The 19,175-nt window shown below is 38.4% G+C and overlaps 1 protein-coding gene across 1 annotated transcript in view; it reads right to left on the bottom strand.

Moving 5' to 3' along the window:
- Positions 1-19,175, bottom strand: part of Il23r (interleukin 23 receptor) — a 59,658-nt gene that overhangs the window by 26,611 nt on the left and 13,872 nt on the right. Inside the window, exons 4-5 of the mRNA XM_026410261.2 lie at positions 4,618-4,778; positions 2,533-2,678 (exon numbers count right to left, since the gene is read on the bottom strand). Of these exons, the coding sequence (XP_026266046.2) occupies positions 2,533-2,678; positions 4,618-4,778 (307 nt within the window). The remainder of the gene's footprint in view (positions 1-2,532; positions 2,679-4,617; positions 4,779-19,175) is intronic.

The raw sequence follows: 19,175 nt of genomic DNA, 5'->3' as shown, positions 1-19,175 counted from the left end.
TAAAGAGGTGGAAAACACCTTCAGTACCCTGCTTTTTCAGACAGATTGCTTGGCACTAGCACCTCTGTAGCAAGGCTAACCTCTGCAGGTTAAGATAAAGAGTAAAAATAACAGCTAGCAGGCACTGAATATTGACCCTATTCCATTCTGAACTAGTTCCCTACACCATTTGATCCCCCACCCCCACCCCACCCCACCTCACCACACCACACACATCCATACCAGGTAGGGGCTTTTCTTATCCCCATTTCACACATGGGAATAATGAGGCACAGGGTGGATAAGGAGCTTCTCAAGGTTGCACAACTACAAAGCAGCAGAGCCAGGCTTTGAACCGCAGAGCTTGTGATCTCAGCCACAAGGCTTTCCAGAGACGGCCGCCTGTCACTGGAAGGTAAAGAACAGCCCTCCAGCAATATCTGACAGGAAGCAATGTCACCGCAGAACTGAGGTAGAAGAGGGACCTGCAGTCTTTTGAGTCCTCTCACTTCTTTTGGCTCTGGCTTTTCTATCCCTTCATCAAGGAGTCAAAGACAACACTTCATGCAAAACCCAGAAGTATTAATGCTATTAAGTGCAGAACAAAGCTTCCTCCTGGCTATTGCTGAAATGATTTGGGGAATCTACTAAGAAATGGTAAATCCTCTTTTTCTGTGGCAGTCGTATTTAGAAGAAGCATGGTAGGAGGGATGAAATATGGATTGAAACCCGTCCTTTCATTTTCCAGATATTCCTTGGGTGCCTAAAGGGATATAGGGTCTGTGAGAAACACCTAGCTACTGACTCTGTCAGTTTGGAAAAACTTAGCTTGACTTTGAACAGCCTGATAGTCTATTACCTCCTCTTATTTATAGAAAAAAAATGAGATTAAGATACTCAGAAGCGTCTTCTGACCATGATTTCTAAAGTCCTAAATGAGTAACATCTTATTAACTCAAAATCTAAGACTCAAGAATTTGGTGCAGGTAGTTTTGAGATTTACCTAAATTCCACAGATGTAATAGGAATCCAGTAGGATCTTCACTTCTTCATTGATCAAACGATGCAGAACATGAACTCAGCAGTCATAATGCCAAAAACTAAAAAGTTCACTTGGAGGATTTTAGCAAGCGTGGACATCAGGAGTTTATTTCTAAACAGGTATCTTTGGGATATGTCATGAAATTATATAGTTTTACCCCTATCTTCTTGACACTTAAAAAATATATCACACTACAGCAAAAATAATGTTCAAAATGATGAAGCTAAAGATGGTAGAAGGCTTGAGGTCATGCTAATGACCAAATTAAAACTGAATTGTGTTTTATGAATGTTTCGGTGTTAACTACACATCATTTTATTTCACTGCCTGAAAACTGGTTACCCAAAGCTGATACAGAACTCTTTCAAAGCCATAACTCCATCCCTTATTTTTTTTTTGGACTGAATGGCAATTTATTATATTTGAAAATAATGAAATGTCATTCTTTTTGAATACACCAAAATTGGAACTTTCCTCTAAGTCATACAAGTTCAAATTAGTGAGTTTTAATTATATTGGTGCTGTCACATATGATTTTATTAAGGAAGCTTATATCTGTGCTTCTCCCCACTTGATAAGTTTGCACTTGGTACTTAAGAATAGTTTGTTTTCTAGATATTCAGTTTTTGTTTTAAGTTAATCCAAGGCTGAGGCCTGTATTAGTAATGAGTTTTACACTATGAATTGTACATTTTTTATTTAAAAAGAGACATTCTTGGGGCTGGAGTTGTGGCTCAGTGATAAAGCACTTGCCTGGCATGTGTGAGGCCCTGGGTTCGATACTCAGCACTGCATATTAATTAATTAATTAATTAATTAAATAAAAGATCCATTTACAACTAAAAAATATTGAGAGAGAGAGAGAGAGAGAGAGAGAGAGAGAGAGAGAGAGAGATCCTTAAGTCTACGTTCTCCATTCTGAACAACTTTTAATTTCCCTGGATGCCTGTCAGATTTTAGCATAGAATATTTAAATTTTATATCCAGGATCATTGATGTAAATTTCACCCTAAGAGACAGTGAATTAATTACAAGGAGCTAAAATTAGATCCCTCTTTGGTTGGATATTTGGTTTGTTTAGCAATTTACAAAAGGGATGAGGATCTTTTTCAGGAAATAGCTCTCTGGAAGCATATGGCAATCATTATTAAAGCTAGAGTGGCCTGAGCCCAGTAAGATAGCACTATAATCCCAGTGACTCCAGCGGCTGAGGCAGGAGGATGACAAACTTGAGGCCAGCCTCAGCAACTTATTGAGAACCTGTCTCAAAATAAAATTTAAAAAGGCTGGGGATATAGCTCAGTAGGAAAGCACCTCTGGGTTCAATCCCCAGTACCAAAAAAAATCCAAACCAAACCACACAAAAACAAAAACTAGAGTAGTTTGAAAACCACACAAATAATCAGAAAATGTAAAATAAATCACTCATAAGTCCACTGTGAATACTGGGAGGTGGCTTTTCTTTTAAACCATTCACTCACATGCTAAAGAATAATGAAAATTTAGCTTACATTCCAAGTTTGGTTTGTTGTAGCCTTATGTCTCATTTCACAGGAAACCTTTTCGATTATTGTTTCACTATTCCAGTGAATTATGGTCTTGGCTACTGTAGCATTTATAGTTTCAGCTCTTGAGATGATGGATGCAGAAGGAATCACTAGAAGAGGAAACAAAATCTTAGGAATTTAGAAATTGGCCTAGGGAGAAATTTTTATCACTTTTCCTCATCTATAAAATGGGACAATACTATCATATATGCTTGTTTCCAAAATTAAATATGATACTTATGTTAAGTGTGTGAAACACAATAGGTGTTCAATAAACAGGTGAGATGATATTAAGATCAAAATGATAACAACAACAGTAATACTACTCCTGGTCATAATTTAGAATTATCATTTACTGGCTATAATTATTCCTAAAAAGGGCACCAGACATAACAGCCTTTCTACTTCATTAATCCATCAAGAGGAATCTGCTTTCGAAAAAAAGGATATATTATTGCATTCTACCTCAAAATGCAAACTTGGAAAAACATGTAGATCATGGTCAAGAGAACTACAACTCCAAGAATATACAAAGAAATGTCTCTGTTGTTCATCCCCATAGTCAAATCCAGTATTCAGCGCATGGGACAGATTCTTAGACAATCTAGTTATCTGAGCTTGCTGTGGTTAGTTGAGAAGTTGAGATATTACTTGCTATAGAAGACTGCAGTCATGCCCAAAGAGAATCTACCTGTGTGGTACCCTAAGAGAAGGCTTCCCATCCCATAGGCCATTCAGCAGGAAAGTTTTAAGACACATTATGATTTTTTTAAAAAAATTATCATAAAGTCTAAGGACAGGATTCAAGAAGATTGGAATTAAGCATTCCCTAGCTCTGTAGTCTAAAAATTTTTAATGCCACCAAGCCTTGCTTTCCTTATGTATGAATTATAATATCTTCTACAAAATAGGATGTAAAAGCAATTAGCACATGAGGAGATGCTCAGTAAGTGTTAGCTTATTGAAGTTATCCTTAATAACCACAGGAATCATTAGTGCTAGGACCTTTAAAGGCAGAGCAATTCATACTTGATGCTCTGCGTTCTGATTTTAGGGCTTGGGTATAATCGTAAGAAGCTTAAGGATGATTACTTTTTGAATTTTTTTTAATGTATAAGCACTATATGCTTTTCCATACTTTTATTTATTTAGTTAGTTATTTTTATGTGGTGCTGAGGATTGAACCCAGTGTCTCACATATGCTAGGCAAGCACTTTATCACTGAGACACAACCCCAGCCCCACTTTTTGGAATTTATCTTTAGAAAATAATAAAGAATCATGTAAAAATTTAGCAACAAGGTATTCATGGTAATATAGTTTATAATGGTAAAAAATTGAAAACACCATAAGCCTCCACAAGAAAGGATTAAACTATGCTACACTCAGACAACACTAAAAATAATATTGTAGATTAAGTTGATAGAAATGTTTATTATATATTTTATGTAAAAGAAGTAGGATCTAAAATTATCTGAAGCAAAACATTCTAACATTTGTTATATCTGACTGTCAGCTTATGGATGTCTATAAAATTTGCTGTAATTGTCATTGTATTTTATAATACGTAAAGATGAAAACAAAATCCCCCACGTAAGCCCCAGATAGGGTGTAGAGTATAACTTCCTAGTATGCTGTACTTCTCACAATATAAGACACATCATAATTTATTGTAATCCTTGTTTCTCCTCCTTGGTAGATTGCAAATTATTACAGAGCACATTCCTTGTCTATCTTACTGTCCCTGGCCCTTAGAAGAACACTTGGAAAAAGGAAGTTCCCAATAGAACTGTAAGCACAATTCACATACATGTATGTGAACTGTAAGCACATACACCTAAGCAGAAATCAGACAGGAAGGGTGTACAACAGCATGGTTGGCTTGCTGTGGCAACTTTCATCTCCAAGTTGCTTTGGGGAGGAATTACGTATGATTTCTATTTTATCCATCACGATATGCAGAATCTTCTTTCAGATCTAGACTTCATTGACTAGGTCAGCACAGGTAGTTGTCTGTTATTAAAGACACTATGGATTGCTTATTCTTTACCTATATCATCCAGATGGATCTGGAGTGGTTCTGACTCCTCCACGCCTAATGCATTTGCAGCTTGAACCCAAACCAAATACTGCCTGCCTGCTTGCAGTGAGTCCATGGAGATGTTAATACAGTTTGTGGCAAGATACTGTTGCTCTTCTTCTGTCTCTAAACTTAAAAAAAAGAAGGAAAAAAAAATCACCAACTTCTATTCAGTTTGAACTCATTTTTTCAGATTTTTTTTTTTTTTGGTAGTCCTGGGGCTCCATCCCACATCCCAAAGTTTTTGATGCCACCATTTAAAATCTGCTTTCAGATATATAATCTTTTACTGATATTAAGCAAATTTGATTTCATTTTCTGAATTTTTAAAAACAAATTCAAATCTGGCAAGGGCCACGTTATGACTTCATTTGGATCTAAACACTTTGGCCTTCATAAGAGCTTTTTTTCTCCATTAAAAAAAAGTCTGTGTAAATAGAAATATATAAAATACATATAAATACACATATATACATGTATACATGCATACATACACATGCTTATATTCACAGATTATTATTTTAAAACTGTTGATATAGACAAATATATTATTATTATATATTAAAACATTTAACCTAAGAGTTCATTTTTCTCTTCCAATTTTAAAGGAAATTAAATATTTTCATGGACTCCCAAAGAGCATGTGAGGCACAGGTAGTGTGCCTACTGTGCCCATTGATCAAGTCAGTCCTGACATGGCTTGGAATAGAAGAGCTGCCCCTTGGAGCAAGGGCTGCACGGGTTCAGTACAGGGATTCTGAAGTCAGACATTTCTGCCAGGAGTAGGGTGAAGGGTGAGGATGACTTTCCTATGTTCAAAAATGGTGTAACTCTACATCATTGGAAGAATGGGATTGAGAACTACAAGGATAGGAAGTTACTCTCCATGTATGTATTCTATATCAAAATACATTCTATTTTCATGTACAACTAAAAAGAATAAATAAAATAAAAAGAATAGGGGGTAGAGATAAATATTAAATGTCGTTTCAAATTATATCTTAAGTATATAATTGAATGACTGAAGATCTCTAACGGGCCATTTCAACTTGGAAATTCCACATGTTATACATTCAGGCTAAAATTTAAAATTAGATTAACTGACACTGTCTTTGGACAGAAAGTTTGAACCTGTTTTAAAATCTCTACTCCCAAACAATCACATGATATTTTTTAGGGGATAAGAGGTCAAGTAGTGGAAAAGAGAGTGCTGGAAAATTGTTTCTTCTCTCCTTCTGTGTTTTCTGTGATGATCAATTGTCCTTAAACCCCGGCCCCACCTTGTCTCCTCCCTGCCTCTGGAAGGTGGGAGTAACTCTACTCAGCCACGTCAGGGATGGAGACCCACCAGGCATGTGCCGCTCAGTCCCTTCCTCTCTCCTTCTCTTGGGAGCCAGAGACCCTGGGGATGGGCTGCTCTGGTCTGCTTCTCCCATCTCTGGAAGAATAGAGGAGCAAGACTGTGATGGGGACAAGGTAAACCTGTCTATTTTAGGAGGATCAGTATTAGAAAGCTCACTGTGGCCACATACCCAAGCTGAACCAGGGAGAGAAGACTTCACAGTTCTTGGCAATATATATCATTCAATATTTAAGTATTCCAAATTATTTGGATATTTGAAATAAATTATTTAATTATTAAATCCAATATTTTAAGTGAAATGTTTTAATATGTTGAGTTTCATCTGCTTATTCCTTGTTTTTTTTTTCTCAGTTGATTTAGAACTCATAAGGGATGTCTGCAGAGATTAAATGTTGGGCCCCCTCAGACTCAAAAAAAAACCCAACAACTATTGTCTATAATCAGATCCATTTGTAGCATGAAAATGTTTTCAGTGAACTTCCTTTATTTACATTTCTTGAACCTTTTCAACTACCAACTCTTTAGATTTCCTCTTCTTAAACTTCTTATTCAGTTTTTATATCTTAGGTAACTACATCCAAGTTATCACTTCTACTTGGTCTTTAATCCTTTTGCTGTGAATTTTGCTTTTCCCAAGAGATCACTCTTAAAATGGCATCCTTTCCAACACTGAAATTCTCTGAGTCATCATTTTAGTATTTGTCCCTCCTGATTACTTCACATTCATACTGCCCCCAGCTGTCTGAACTCTGTCTTCTGGGTTTAAGCTCCTCCATCTTTTTCTCACTTAGTGACTTCTTGTCCCTGCAACCCTTCATCTGGGTTCCCCTCTCTTCTGATCCTCCCCCCACCAACATTCAGAGTCAACTCTGGCACTTGCTTTTCCCCTAAGCCCTTTTCTCAGCTCACTCACCTTCCTGGCTTCAAGTCTATTCCACATACATGGCTCCCACATATCTGTATTCTGACTAGGAGGACTGGGACCAGAACTAGAGTATATTAACCAACTCTGTTATTTTTTTTCTTGCAAATCAATACTTGTTGCCAGTTTCTTCATCCGTGGAAAATTCATGCTGTCCTTATTTCTTACCTCACCATTCTTAATAACTTTCTGTTACTTGTAAGAGCCAACCAGTTACCAAGAAGGGTAAGCAAGCTTTAAAATATTCTTATTTTATCTTTCCTGCCTGTTTGGGGAGCTATGGTGATAGTTTAGGCTTTATATTATCCATTTGACACATTATTTATAGACTTCTAATTGTGAAATCTAATAATACATATATACTAATTTAGAAGGAAAATGGCCTTGGAATTTGAAAAACAGTGAAAACTGAGTATCCTAAATTCTTACTTTTAATGAGTGGAAATATTTCACAAATTTGCATATCATCTTTGATCCCAGGTCCCGTGCATGGTCTTTGTATTGTTCTAATTATGGTGTTTGTGCGACTGAAGCAGCTCCAACCCTATTTCTTTACCTAACACTGTCAATTGTTCTCTGTCCCAGGAGACTGGCTTGATAAGATCTGTGGGGAAGATAAACTTGAAAATCACTATCATCTCATCCCTCGGGTTCCTTCCACTCTGGGTCCTGTTACTACTGTGTTCTTTTCAGTAATCCCAAATTTCTTCAGCCCCACAGTCTCCCAGCCACTTACATCTTTCAGAATTCAAATGACATTTTTGCCTGAGGCTACCACCAACAAAGTCATCTATGAATTAAAATGCTTCAGAAATTAAATCAATCTTTATCTATAGAGGAGCAAGACAACCTCTCAGGTTGATAGTCCTTGGGGTGTGGGAAGGGGCTACATACTTGCAGGTACAACAACTATTCTTGTGCCCTTAGGTCAAGTTCAAGTGCATTTTCCAGTACTGCCTCTTTCCTCACACCAGCAGTGAGGTGACTACCAATGCCATGGGGTAATAAGAAAGACATATCATGGTAATTAAAAACAAAGGGCTTGGGTTTTAGAGATAGCCCTAATTTCAAATGCCTGCTAGGCCCTTTGATAAGTTGTAGGACTTGGGGCAAGTTACTTAACCACTATATACTTCAGTTTAATCATCTGTAAAATAAGGATGATAGAGTAGCGTTGTTGTTATCCTGAATAAATGAGTAAATGAGAAAAAAAAAAGCAAGGAGCAGAAGGCTATTGCTTGTATCTAAAGTTAAACTATGGCTGGGTATAATGGTGCACACCTGTAATCCCAGCCAGGAGGCTGAGGCAGGAGGGTCACAAATTGAAGGCCAGCCTTAGTGAAACCCTATCTCAAAATAAAAAAATAAAAAGGAGGGGATATAGCTCAGTGATAGAGAACCCTGAGCTCAGTACCCATACCACAAAATAAAATTAAATTATGCCTTGTTTATATAACTGCCTTGTATTCTTTATGAAATAAAAGGGAGCATAAATACACTAACAGGGCTTCGGTTTTAAAGACAGACTTAGGTTCAAATGCCTGCTAGGCCCTACTAACAGAGAACTTATTAGAAGATACGCTAACCTTATATTAAACAAGAATTCAAATGTGAAAATAAGGAAATGACAACTATGGGTAATAGGTAAGTGGGGCACCTTTGAATATTTTCCAGTTAGAGAAAACCACATCCATGTTCTTAATTGGTTTGTGGCTAATTCTTTTATCACACATATTAAGACTTCAAGTCAAAATGGAAATGTATTCTCAAATTGACATTAACTTCGGTTACTAGGTGATTTAATTCTGCTTTTAAATTCTTCCCCATGTTAGCACCTAGACCACAAAGCAGTGTTTTAATTGAAGACTCCACTAATAATGACGGATTATACCTTAGGACTATCATGATATTGTGATGTGGTAAATACTGTGCATATTTGATCTCGGCTTGGTTTCTGGAACATGGCTCCTGAAACCCTTGAGATTTCTAAAGTAATAAGTGTCTTCCTGTGTGCTAATGAGATGACTGAAGAGGGTGCTCCTGGGCAGCTTCAGGAGGGAGGCTGGTTATGGGGGCAGGGATAGGGGACCCACCAAGGGACATCAAAGATGAGAGGCTGGAGCTTTCAGCAACCCCTCCATACCTCCCACCTCTGGGGAAGGGAGCAGGGCTGAAGGCTCCGTAGATAACCAATGGCCGAGTAGATAACCAATGGCCAACGGTGGAGCTTCCATATACCTTCTCAGATGTCTTTATGGCATCTTTTCCATGTGGCTATTCATCCATATCCTTTGTAATATCCTTTATAATAGTAAAGGATATTAAGTAAAGCATGACTCTGAGTTCTGTAAGTCACAATAAAAAATTAAAGCTGAGGAGGGTATCCTGGAAACCCTGATTTTTAGCCAGTCAAAAGCATAGGTCAAAGCCAGGTGCAGTGGTAGCACACCTGTAATCCCAGTGACTTGGGAGGCAAGAGGATCATGAGTTCAAAGCCAGCCTCAGCAAGAGAGAGGTCCTAAGCAACTCAGTGAGACCACTGCTATAGGCCATATAGCAGAGCTGCTCACCTCATGGCATGGGGAGGAGTGGGGGTGATGCCATGAGGTGAGCAGCTCTGCTATATGGCCTATAGGGCTGGGGATGTGACTCAGTGGTTAAGTGCCCCTGAGTTTAATCCCTGGTACCAAAAAAAAAAAAAAAAGCACAGGTCAGGATCCGGGGCTTTTGACTGGCATCTGAAGTGGGGGCATCAGCCTGCTGGGAATGATCTGGTGTTATCTCCAACATAGGTGGTGTCAAAATGGAATTGGAGAACACCCACCTGGCTCTGCTAGGGAGATAGTTGGTGTATGGAAAGAAGCCTCCTCCCCTATAGCTGTGGTGTCAAAACATTGTGCTGGGAGTAGAAAATAGGAAAGGACACTCTGGTTTGTCTTTGATTGCTCATAGAACTGTACATCACAAGTTGTTGTGGTTTGGATCTGGAATATTTCCCAATGGCTTACATGTTGAAGGCTTGGTTCTCCATGCAGCAATGTTCAGAGGTGAAACTTCAGGGAAGTGAGTGGCTCACAGGGGAACTCTAACCTTATCAGTGGATTAATCTACTGATGGATTAATTTGCTGACATTATTAAGAGATGATGGAAACCATAGAAGGTGGGCCTAGTTGGAGGAAGTAGCTCAGTGGGGACGTGCCCTGGAAGGTTCTATCTTGTTCCTGGTGCTTGCATTCCACCCCCACTCCTCCCCATGCCATGAGGTGAGCAGCTCTGCTATATGGCCTGTAGCAATGGATCCAGCTAGCCATGGATCAAACTGACCTAAGAGCCAAAATAACTCTTTCCTTCTCCAAGCTGTTTTTCTCAGGTATTTTGTCATGGTGACAAAAAAAAAAAAAAAAAATGACTCACAGAAAAGTTTTTAAAATTCTCTATTTCTTTCTCTGTGTGTATGAGTGCTAATGCATAGCAGATTACTCTTTGAAGGGAATTGATTTGGTTTTCAGATATTCCCCAGGCACCTAGCCCTAATCCTAATTAATAATTTTCAATAAACACTGTCAAATTATGGCAATAGTGATGAATAACATCATCTGTTTATAGTTAATCACTCATTCCACACACATTTATCTAACACTAACTATATTCCAAGGACATCTTTATACACTGGGGCTACAAAAAACCAAAACAAAACAGATGAAGTTGCAATTCTCATGAAGAACACATTCTGCTGAAACAAATATGTATAAGATACTCTGAGATGGTAAATGTTCTGAAGAAAAATAAGGCCAAATAAAGGTGCTAGAAAGTTCTGGGGGTAAGGGTGTGGATTTATATATTTAGGGAGAAGAGGTAAGGCCCTTTTGAGAAAGTGACATTAGATCAGTAAAGGAACAAACACTGTGGCTCTTGGGAGGAAGGGCATTTTAGGTAATAGTCAAGGGCCCTCTTTACAGTGTCCCACCTTATGCCTTGAACATAGCCCTTGCTGCTCTGCCACTGCAACTTATTATGAAAATGCACATGTTTCTTTCTCTTCCTCTCTTCCTGCTCCTCCCTAATCTCCGCCCCCCGCCCCCCAAATCTCAGGGGAAACAGGATTACCTTTCTTCCCTATTCTAGGCAGAGTTATCTGTCCCTGAGTACACAACCACCTTAGGAATGAAATTATCTAGACTTTGGGGATGGCACCAGAAGATCTCAGAAATGAATATCTATCTCCCAAATGAACAAGTGAATCACAACTCCAACAGGGAACACGTGGAATGTAGCCTTTGAGTCACCTCAAAGTTCTGGGGGTAAGGGTGTGGATTTATATATTTAGGGAGAAGAGGTAAGGCCCGTTTGAGAAAGTGACATTAGATCAGTAAAGGAACAAACACTGTGGCTCTTATTTCTACTAATGGGCAGAATCACAGTCTTTGGGACAGGAGTCCCCTGTTTCTCCTTTGCTAGCAAAGCAATAAACTTTCTTTTTCCTTTTTTCTCAAAACTATATCTTCATTATTGGATTGGCATTGGGGACAAGGACAACACCATGAGGCAGGACCTTTGTTTGGCCTGCTCAAGGAATACCAAAAGAGGTCAATGAGGTTTCAGATGGAAGGAGCCTGAAAGGGATTAGACATGAGAACAAAGAGTTCTCCAGGAAGGAGGTATTTAAAAGGCATGTAGAGACAAGGAAGTATTCTGGCTTTGATTTCTGAAATGAGATGTTCCAAGGAGAAGGGTGATAAGGGTGATAAGATCTTAGATGCCTATAAAAAAGATTATCTACTTGTGAATAAGGTGTTACCAGCCTTTGTCTTCTGCCTAGATGACCTAACTCTGCCCACCCTAATTCTGCCCTCTTTGAGGACAGCATGCCTGAAGGTCAGTTCCGCTTCTGGTGGGCTGGCCAAAACAGGTTGGATCTAAGATGGCTGCCAAAGTGACCCCTTGACAATCTCTAACTTTATTATAATAAAATACATGAATAGTCCTCCACCCTATTAACCTGTCTCTGTTCCTCATTTCTTTTACCCTATTGATATCACCTCCTGGCCATGAGCAGGGAGAAGTTGATTTTCAAGTTTATCTTCTACTTCTCCTATTCTTGACCAAGAATAAAAGTCTCTTTCACTGCTCAGTGATTCTCAGTCTTCTCATTGACTCCACAATTCCTCGAAAGAAAAAGAATGCAGTCTTTGGGCTCAAAAATCAGTAGCAAAGGAACTACATGGGACAAGGCAGAGAATAAGGAACCAGTTAGGAAGCTCCTGGATTGACTGAGTGAGAGGTGACATGGCTTGGCCTAAGACTGCAGTGCAGTGGTGAGAAGATGTCAGATATCTACAAGGTAGATCCACAAGATTACGGTGCTCAATTAGATGAAAGGCAAGATAGAAATCCAGGAGGACTCCAATCATTTTTATATGAATAATGCTAAGGATAGACATGTGGTTTACTAAGATGGAATCAGCAAATCTGGGGAGAGGAAACTGGCATTTGGTTTAGAAAATGGTAACTTTGTGATACCTTTTGGATGCCTAATAGAAAATGCTAAAAGAGATGTTAAGATATATAGCAGCTGAAGCCCAGGAGAGATATTTGGACTGGACATATAAATTGGGGAGTTTTATGCCATATATTTGGATGAGATATTTAAAGTAATGAATGTAGATAAAGATAATAGGAGGTCCTAGGGCAGAGCTCTGGGTCTTTTATTACTTTCCTGGAAATGAAGGGGAATCAGAAAAAGAGACTGAGAAAAAGCACTCAGCAAGAAGAAGCAAAAGGGAACAGGTGCTATGAAAGCCAAAAGAAGGTGAAGAGCCAAAGTAAGTGCTCCTGATAGATGAGATAAGGGTGTGAATATACCATTGGGTTTGGCAATGTGGAAACCCTTAGTGACTTAAAAAAGATTTTTTTTTAGTTGTAGATTGACACAATATTTATTTATGTGGTGCTGAGGATCAAACCCAGAGTCTCATGTGTGCTAAGCAAGTGCTCTACCACTAAGCCACGACTCCAGCCCCGACCTTAGCAACTTTGATGAGAGCTATTTCAGTGGAGTGGTGAATGAAGGTGAGAAAGGACCAAAGAAAGAATGAGAGGGGACAAAATGGAGACAGTAGAGACAGCTCTTTGGAGGATTTCTGTCATAAAAGGAAGCAGAGAAATAGTATGGTGTTGGGGAGGCATCTAGGGAATATTGCATTTTTCCAAAGAGTAGATGTTGCAGATGCTCAAAAGCTGATGGGAATGACCCCGTAAAGATAGAGAAGGTAATGATGCAGACAAAAGAGGAAAATGGTTGGAGCAATGTCCTCCAGTAGGCAGATCCAGTACACAAGTGGGGAGGAACCACAAGGGTAGTGTATCCAGAGTAACAGAACAAAAGATTAAGTCTGTGGGTACAGATATCAGTGTGTACGTAGATGAGGGAAGTTGTGGTATTTCTCATTGGTCTCATTTTCTCAGTAAAATAGGAAGCAAATCATCAATAGAGGTTAAAGAAGGGAAGATTCTCTGGCTTAGCTGAGGCTTGACTTGGCCAGTGAAATGTAGAAGACTAGTGTGCTGCTCTCTGGACCCAGTTGAGATTAATGGTTACAAAAAGGAACAAAGTTGTATTTTTCTACAGTCTCAGCAATCTGGGCTCATAATTGGTGAGGAAATGGATTTTAAAATATGAACTGATTATTGAATCCTGAAAGAATTACTGAAACCTAACACCACAGTCTTATAAATGTTTGGGATCATATCTATGAATTCTGCTTGTTAGAAATAAATATACAGAGAAGAAGATGTGGCAACTAGAAGCAGGATGAACTATTAGAGTAGGCAACTGAATTTAAGGGTCTAAAATGATACCCAGTCTAAGCCAGGCATGGTGACACATGCTTGTAGTTCCAATGACTTGGAGGCTGAGGAAGGAGGATCACAAGTTCCAGGCCAGCCTCAGCAACTTGGCAAAACCCTGTCTCAAAATAAAAATAAAAAGGGTTGGGAATGTAGCTTAGTAGTTAAGCCCCAATTCCTGATACAAAAAAAAAAAAAAGTTAAAAATTAGAAAGTAAATAAAATGGCATCTAATCTAAAAATATTTGCCCTATTGGTCTTCCACGGTACCTGAAATTCCCCCATTGGTGGCCTTGTAAAAATGTATAAGCTTGTCAAGCACAGAGATGGTGTGTATCTTTTTTTGTTTGTTTGTTTTGCTTTGTCTTTTGTTTTTGTCTCTAGAGTTTAACATGGTGCCAGGAAGACATGAAATATTAAATGAATATTTGCTAAACTGACTTGCATGGAACAGAATGGAGTGTCTTCTATTTCTATTTCATTTCTGTGCAAAAAAATATTTATCAAGTAGAAGGCACCGCAGGAGACACTGCATGAATTCCTAAGATACAGAAAGAGCACACGTACATGAAGCTGCTGAGGATAGTGGGAGAGCAGGAGGTAGACACCAATAAGCAAGTTTAATTTCTTTCTATCACCACCCCTGACTACTTAGCAAACTACAAGAGGAAGAGGAAGGTATGGGAATAGCCATGCGGCTGTGACTGGTGAAGACACCACAATGAAGCTGGATGGTGGGGAGAAAGCTCTTGAAGCAACATAGATGTAATTCTTCTACTTAACACTTCAACCCAACACCAGGAGGTCCTGATGGCCCCTGTGCTGCCAAAGAGGGATACCCACCTGTATGCCACTGGGTGAAACCAGTGTGTGGGCTGAGGTGACAGGTTTATCTATGTGACCTTACTGGAACACAGAACCACACGAATTGGAAGTGAAACCTTGCCAATGCTGATCTCTCCCTACTTGCCTAAGTGGAAAATACCCCAGCACCCCAGGATCTGGGAGGGCCTTTGACCTGATACCGTACCAACTACCTTAACCACAACATTCATTCTAAGTCAACTTTTTCCTTGAGAGAAAAGATCTTCTTGGTAGTTTGCTAGTGAAATTGACTTTTTCTTTCTCTAGTTGCTTTCAACTCATGAGTTTGTTTTTCATTAATTGGAAGATGAATAGATGTGTGTTTCCTTTTCTGATTTGTCTGTGCTTACAGGAACTTGTGCTTTGAATATGCTGGAGGAAAATATTCATTCTTATGATAATTTTTCCCATTCTTTAAAATATGATAAAATCTCATTAATCTGGACTCCATCAATTCAAAATTTGGTTAGGTTTGTCAGAGTTCAGTTACAGTTTACAGGTTGCACATGTCTTACCCAAAATGCTTAGAACTGGAAGTATTGGATTTGTAATTTTTTTCATATTTTAGAATATTTGTGTATATATATGGGATATCTTGGCTAAGGGACCCAAGTCTAAACATGAAATTCATTTATATTTCATAAAACTTTTATGTATTCAACTGAAGGTAATTTTATACAATTTAAAAAAATTATTTTGTACATGAAACAAATTTTCATGATGTGGAATTTCCTACTTGAGATATTATGTTGGAATGTTGAAAGTTTCAGATTTTGGAGCATTTCAGATTTTCGATTTTCAAATTAGAAATGTTCAACCTCTACTATTGAATTTATAGAAAGACAGTGGAATAGATAATTTTAAAAATACCTATGACTTTTTCTTATACTTATTTAACTAGACAGTGAAGGGGGAAATGTAAGAAATGTTTATTTCTCGTTATTAGGTACACAAAATTACTCTACAAATATATATTGAGCACTTACTAGGTATCGGTCTCTGTTCTAACTTAGTTGATATGGTAATAATTCTCGTCCACACTGGGCTTATATTCTAGTTTGAATGAATGAGTATATTAACTATTGACATATACACAATAACTAGAAATTAGTCTTTCTTATTAGAGCACATTCAACATATTTCTAGATTTTCCAAAAGTAATCATATTCCTTGAAAATAGTATAAATAAGACTGTTGTTTATAATATCCTATGAATGATTATTTTATGGCTTACATTAATCTTTCTCTTTCCCATATTAGTTGGGTTTGATATGAGAACAAATCATACTAGCCTAGGGAATCAGCCTTGCATGTCACCATGATATTGCTGTGGTCTGATATTGGTGATACCCTTCACCAAATTCATATGCTGAAATTTTCCAATGAAATACTATTAAAAGATTGGACCTTTAGAAGATGATTAAGTCATAAGGGCTCCATACTCATGAATGATTTTAGTGCCTTACAGAAGGAGTTTGAACAGAGTTTCCTTACCCCTTCTGCCATGTGAGGATACATAGAACACACTGTCTATAAGGAATGAGCCCTTGTCAAATACCAACCCCACTGGTGCCTTGATCTTGGACTTAGTAGCCTCTAGAACTATAAGCAATAATTTTTTGTGTTTTTTAAAAATAAATTATAAAATCTAAGATATTTTGTGATAGAAACATGGAGTAGGATACCCCTTTTGTTATTTCTAAGCATTTTTATATACAAGCCATCTCTTATAATTTGCTTTTTTGTAAGATTTATATTATTAATTATCCTTATTTTTTTGGATGCTGAGACTCAGCAAGGCTAAATAACTTATCCAAGATCCCTCAGCTAGAGAGCATGGCGATACTGTTGGATAGTAGTACTGAACTCCATCTGTAATGCCTTTCAACCAGTTTCCATCCAAATAGAGTAGACAGACATATGGCATCTTACTGGCCAACACCATGTAGGTAAAAGTTCATGAGAGGATGTCCTTTTCCCTTTGCTACTTTTCCTGCTTGGAACTTGAATGAGAAAGTAGAGAGGCAGCATCTAAAAATTAAGGCTGACACACTAAAGATTATAGAGTAGAAAGATGGAAAGAGTCTGGGGCCTGCCTTGGAGTGTAACTGAATTGCCATGCTAACTCTGTACTATATACCACTGTGACCTGATATAAATAAGGCCTTGTGTTAAGGTCCTGTGTATTTAAGTGACTGCACACTATATTTTGGATCTGGAATATCTCAGCTAGTGGTGCTACTAGGAGGTGGTGGAAGCTTTAAGAAAAGCAACCCAGTGTGTGTGGGGGGGTCTTCAGATCTCTTAGGGCATGGCCTTAAAGGTCTTCAGATCTCAGAGGGAATGGCCTTAAAGGGGATAGTGGGGCTCTAGTCACCTTTCTCATCCTATCTCTTTCTCCTTCTGGTAACGAGGTGAGCAGTTTTGCTCTGTCATATGCTTCCACTATGATATGCTGCTGCCTCAGGACATGCCTAGAGCCACAGGGTTAATTGGTCATGGTCAGGAACCTCTGAAACTGTGAGCCCAAATAAACTTTTCTCCTTACAAGTTGATTATATCAAGATTTGTTGCAGAAATTGAAAGCTAACTAATGCACTGCACTGGGGTTTTATGATATTTGCATCATAAAAGATACCTAAACTAGAAATAAAATATAAAACTCTAACTGGCGCTCTTTCCCATGGTTATTTCTGAACGCATTCTCTTTTGTAAATCTATACTTCATATACTTTTTGAGTGACTTTTTGAGTCTGAAACAGCCTCAGTACTCATAACTACTACGGGTATTCTTTATAAAGTAGATGTGTCCTTCAAAAGCCATGGGCAAATAATTTAAACACATATAATTTTGAAGCATTAAAAGATCTCAAAGAAATACATAATTAATAGTCATAAAACACTCAGAGACTATTTCAATGATACTATATAGAAATTAGGAGGTGATTAACAAGTTTGAAATTTTGTCTAATGAATATATTTTCTCAAGTTGTGATATGTCTCTCACAAATGTACAATGCAATTCTACTGTCAGGAACCGGAGAAGGCAGGTGAGTGGGGTTTGCCAAAATATTAGCCTGTTATAGTTTGGATATGAGGTGTCTCCCCAAAAATCTCCTTTGTTAATAATGTTCAGAGGTGAAATGATTAAATTATAGGAGCTCTGATCTAATCAGTGATTTATCTATTTGATAAATTAATAATTTGAAAGGACTACAATACTGGGTGGTAACTGTAAGCAGATGGGGTGTGGCAAGAGGAGGTGGATTTCTGGGACTGTGCCCTTGGGGATTATATCTTGTTCCTCTGGCTCCTCCTTTCTCTCTGCTTCCCGGCCTCCTTGAGCTGAAAAGCTATTCCCGGCCAGGCCCTTCTGCCATGGGGTCCAGAGTTGGCCCACCTTCTACTGAAACCTTTGAAAGGATGAGCCTAAAATAAACCTTTCGTCCTCTAAGCTTTTTGTTGTTGTTGTTGTTGTAGATAAGACAGCATACTTTTATTTTGTTTATTTTTACGTGGTGCTGAGAATGGAACTCAATGCCTCACGCATGAGAGGCAAGTGCTCTGCCACTGAGCTACAGCCCCAGCCCTCTAAGCTGTCCTTGACAGGTATTTTGGTCACAGTGACAAAAAGTTGACTAACCTATACCTAATAGGATGACAATAACCAATAAGACAGCTCCTTTAGAAAACATTCCGGAAGTTCCCCTAACAGTTAATATATACACACAGAAATTCTATGCCTCAGTATATGCCCAAGAGAAATGAAAACATATGTTTGTATAAATGTTAATAGAATGTTATTCACGTAGCCAGAGTGTGGAAATAATCCAATGCTCATCAACTAATGAATGGATAAACATAATGTGATAAAACTCTAGAATGGAACATTATTCATCTGTAAAAGGACTGAAGTACTGACTCGTGCTGCACATGGATGAAAACACTGTGTTAAGTGAAGAAGCCAGTCACTAAAGACCATCTACTGTAGGATTCCTTTCACCTGAAGTATCCAGAGTAGACAAATCCACAGAAACAAACAAACAAACAAACAAAATAGTAGTTGCCAGGTGCTGGGAGGGTTGTGGAGAAATAAGGAGTGACTGCTAATGGGCATGGGGTTTCTTTTTGGCATGATGAAAATGTTCTAAAATCAACTGTGGTGATAGTTGCACAACTCTAGGAATTTGCTAAAGTTGATGAACCCAGCCTAATTCCACTATAAGATTGGGAACCATCTTGTCACAAAGTCATGAAATGTTAATTTCTGTTTTACTATAAATTACTGCGATTTCTAAACTCGCTTGGAATGCCTGCCCATGCATTGAACTCACCCATGACTGGCTTTCCCTGACCAGATAACAACCCTCTCTGAAACCTTGGCAGCACTTCATAAATTCCGGCTTGGGGATCTAAATTTACTCCCTACCTTGAAATGCTGAACCACTTAGATCATTAACCTACTATCTGCCTTTGAATTATACTTGTCAAAATACTGTTATCTGTAAGTTCTCAAGGCACCCCCCCCCACC

Source organism: Urocitellus parryii, chromosome 11 (genome assembly GCF_045843805.1).
Source record: "Urocitellus parryii isolate mUroPar1 chromosome 11, mUroPar1.hap1, whole genome shotgun sequence".
In the NCBI taxonomy this organism is placed as follows: domain Eukaryota; kingdom Metazoa; phylum Chordata; class Mammalia; order Rodentia; family Sciuridae; genus Urocitellus; species Urocitellus parryii.
This window is presented reverse-complemented; position numbering and strand designations above follow the sequence as displayed.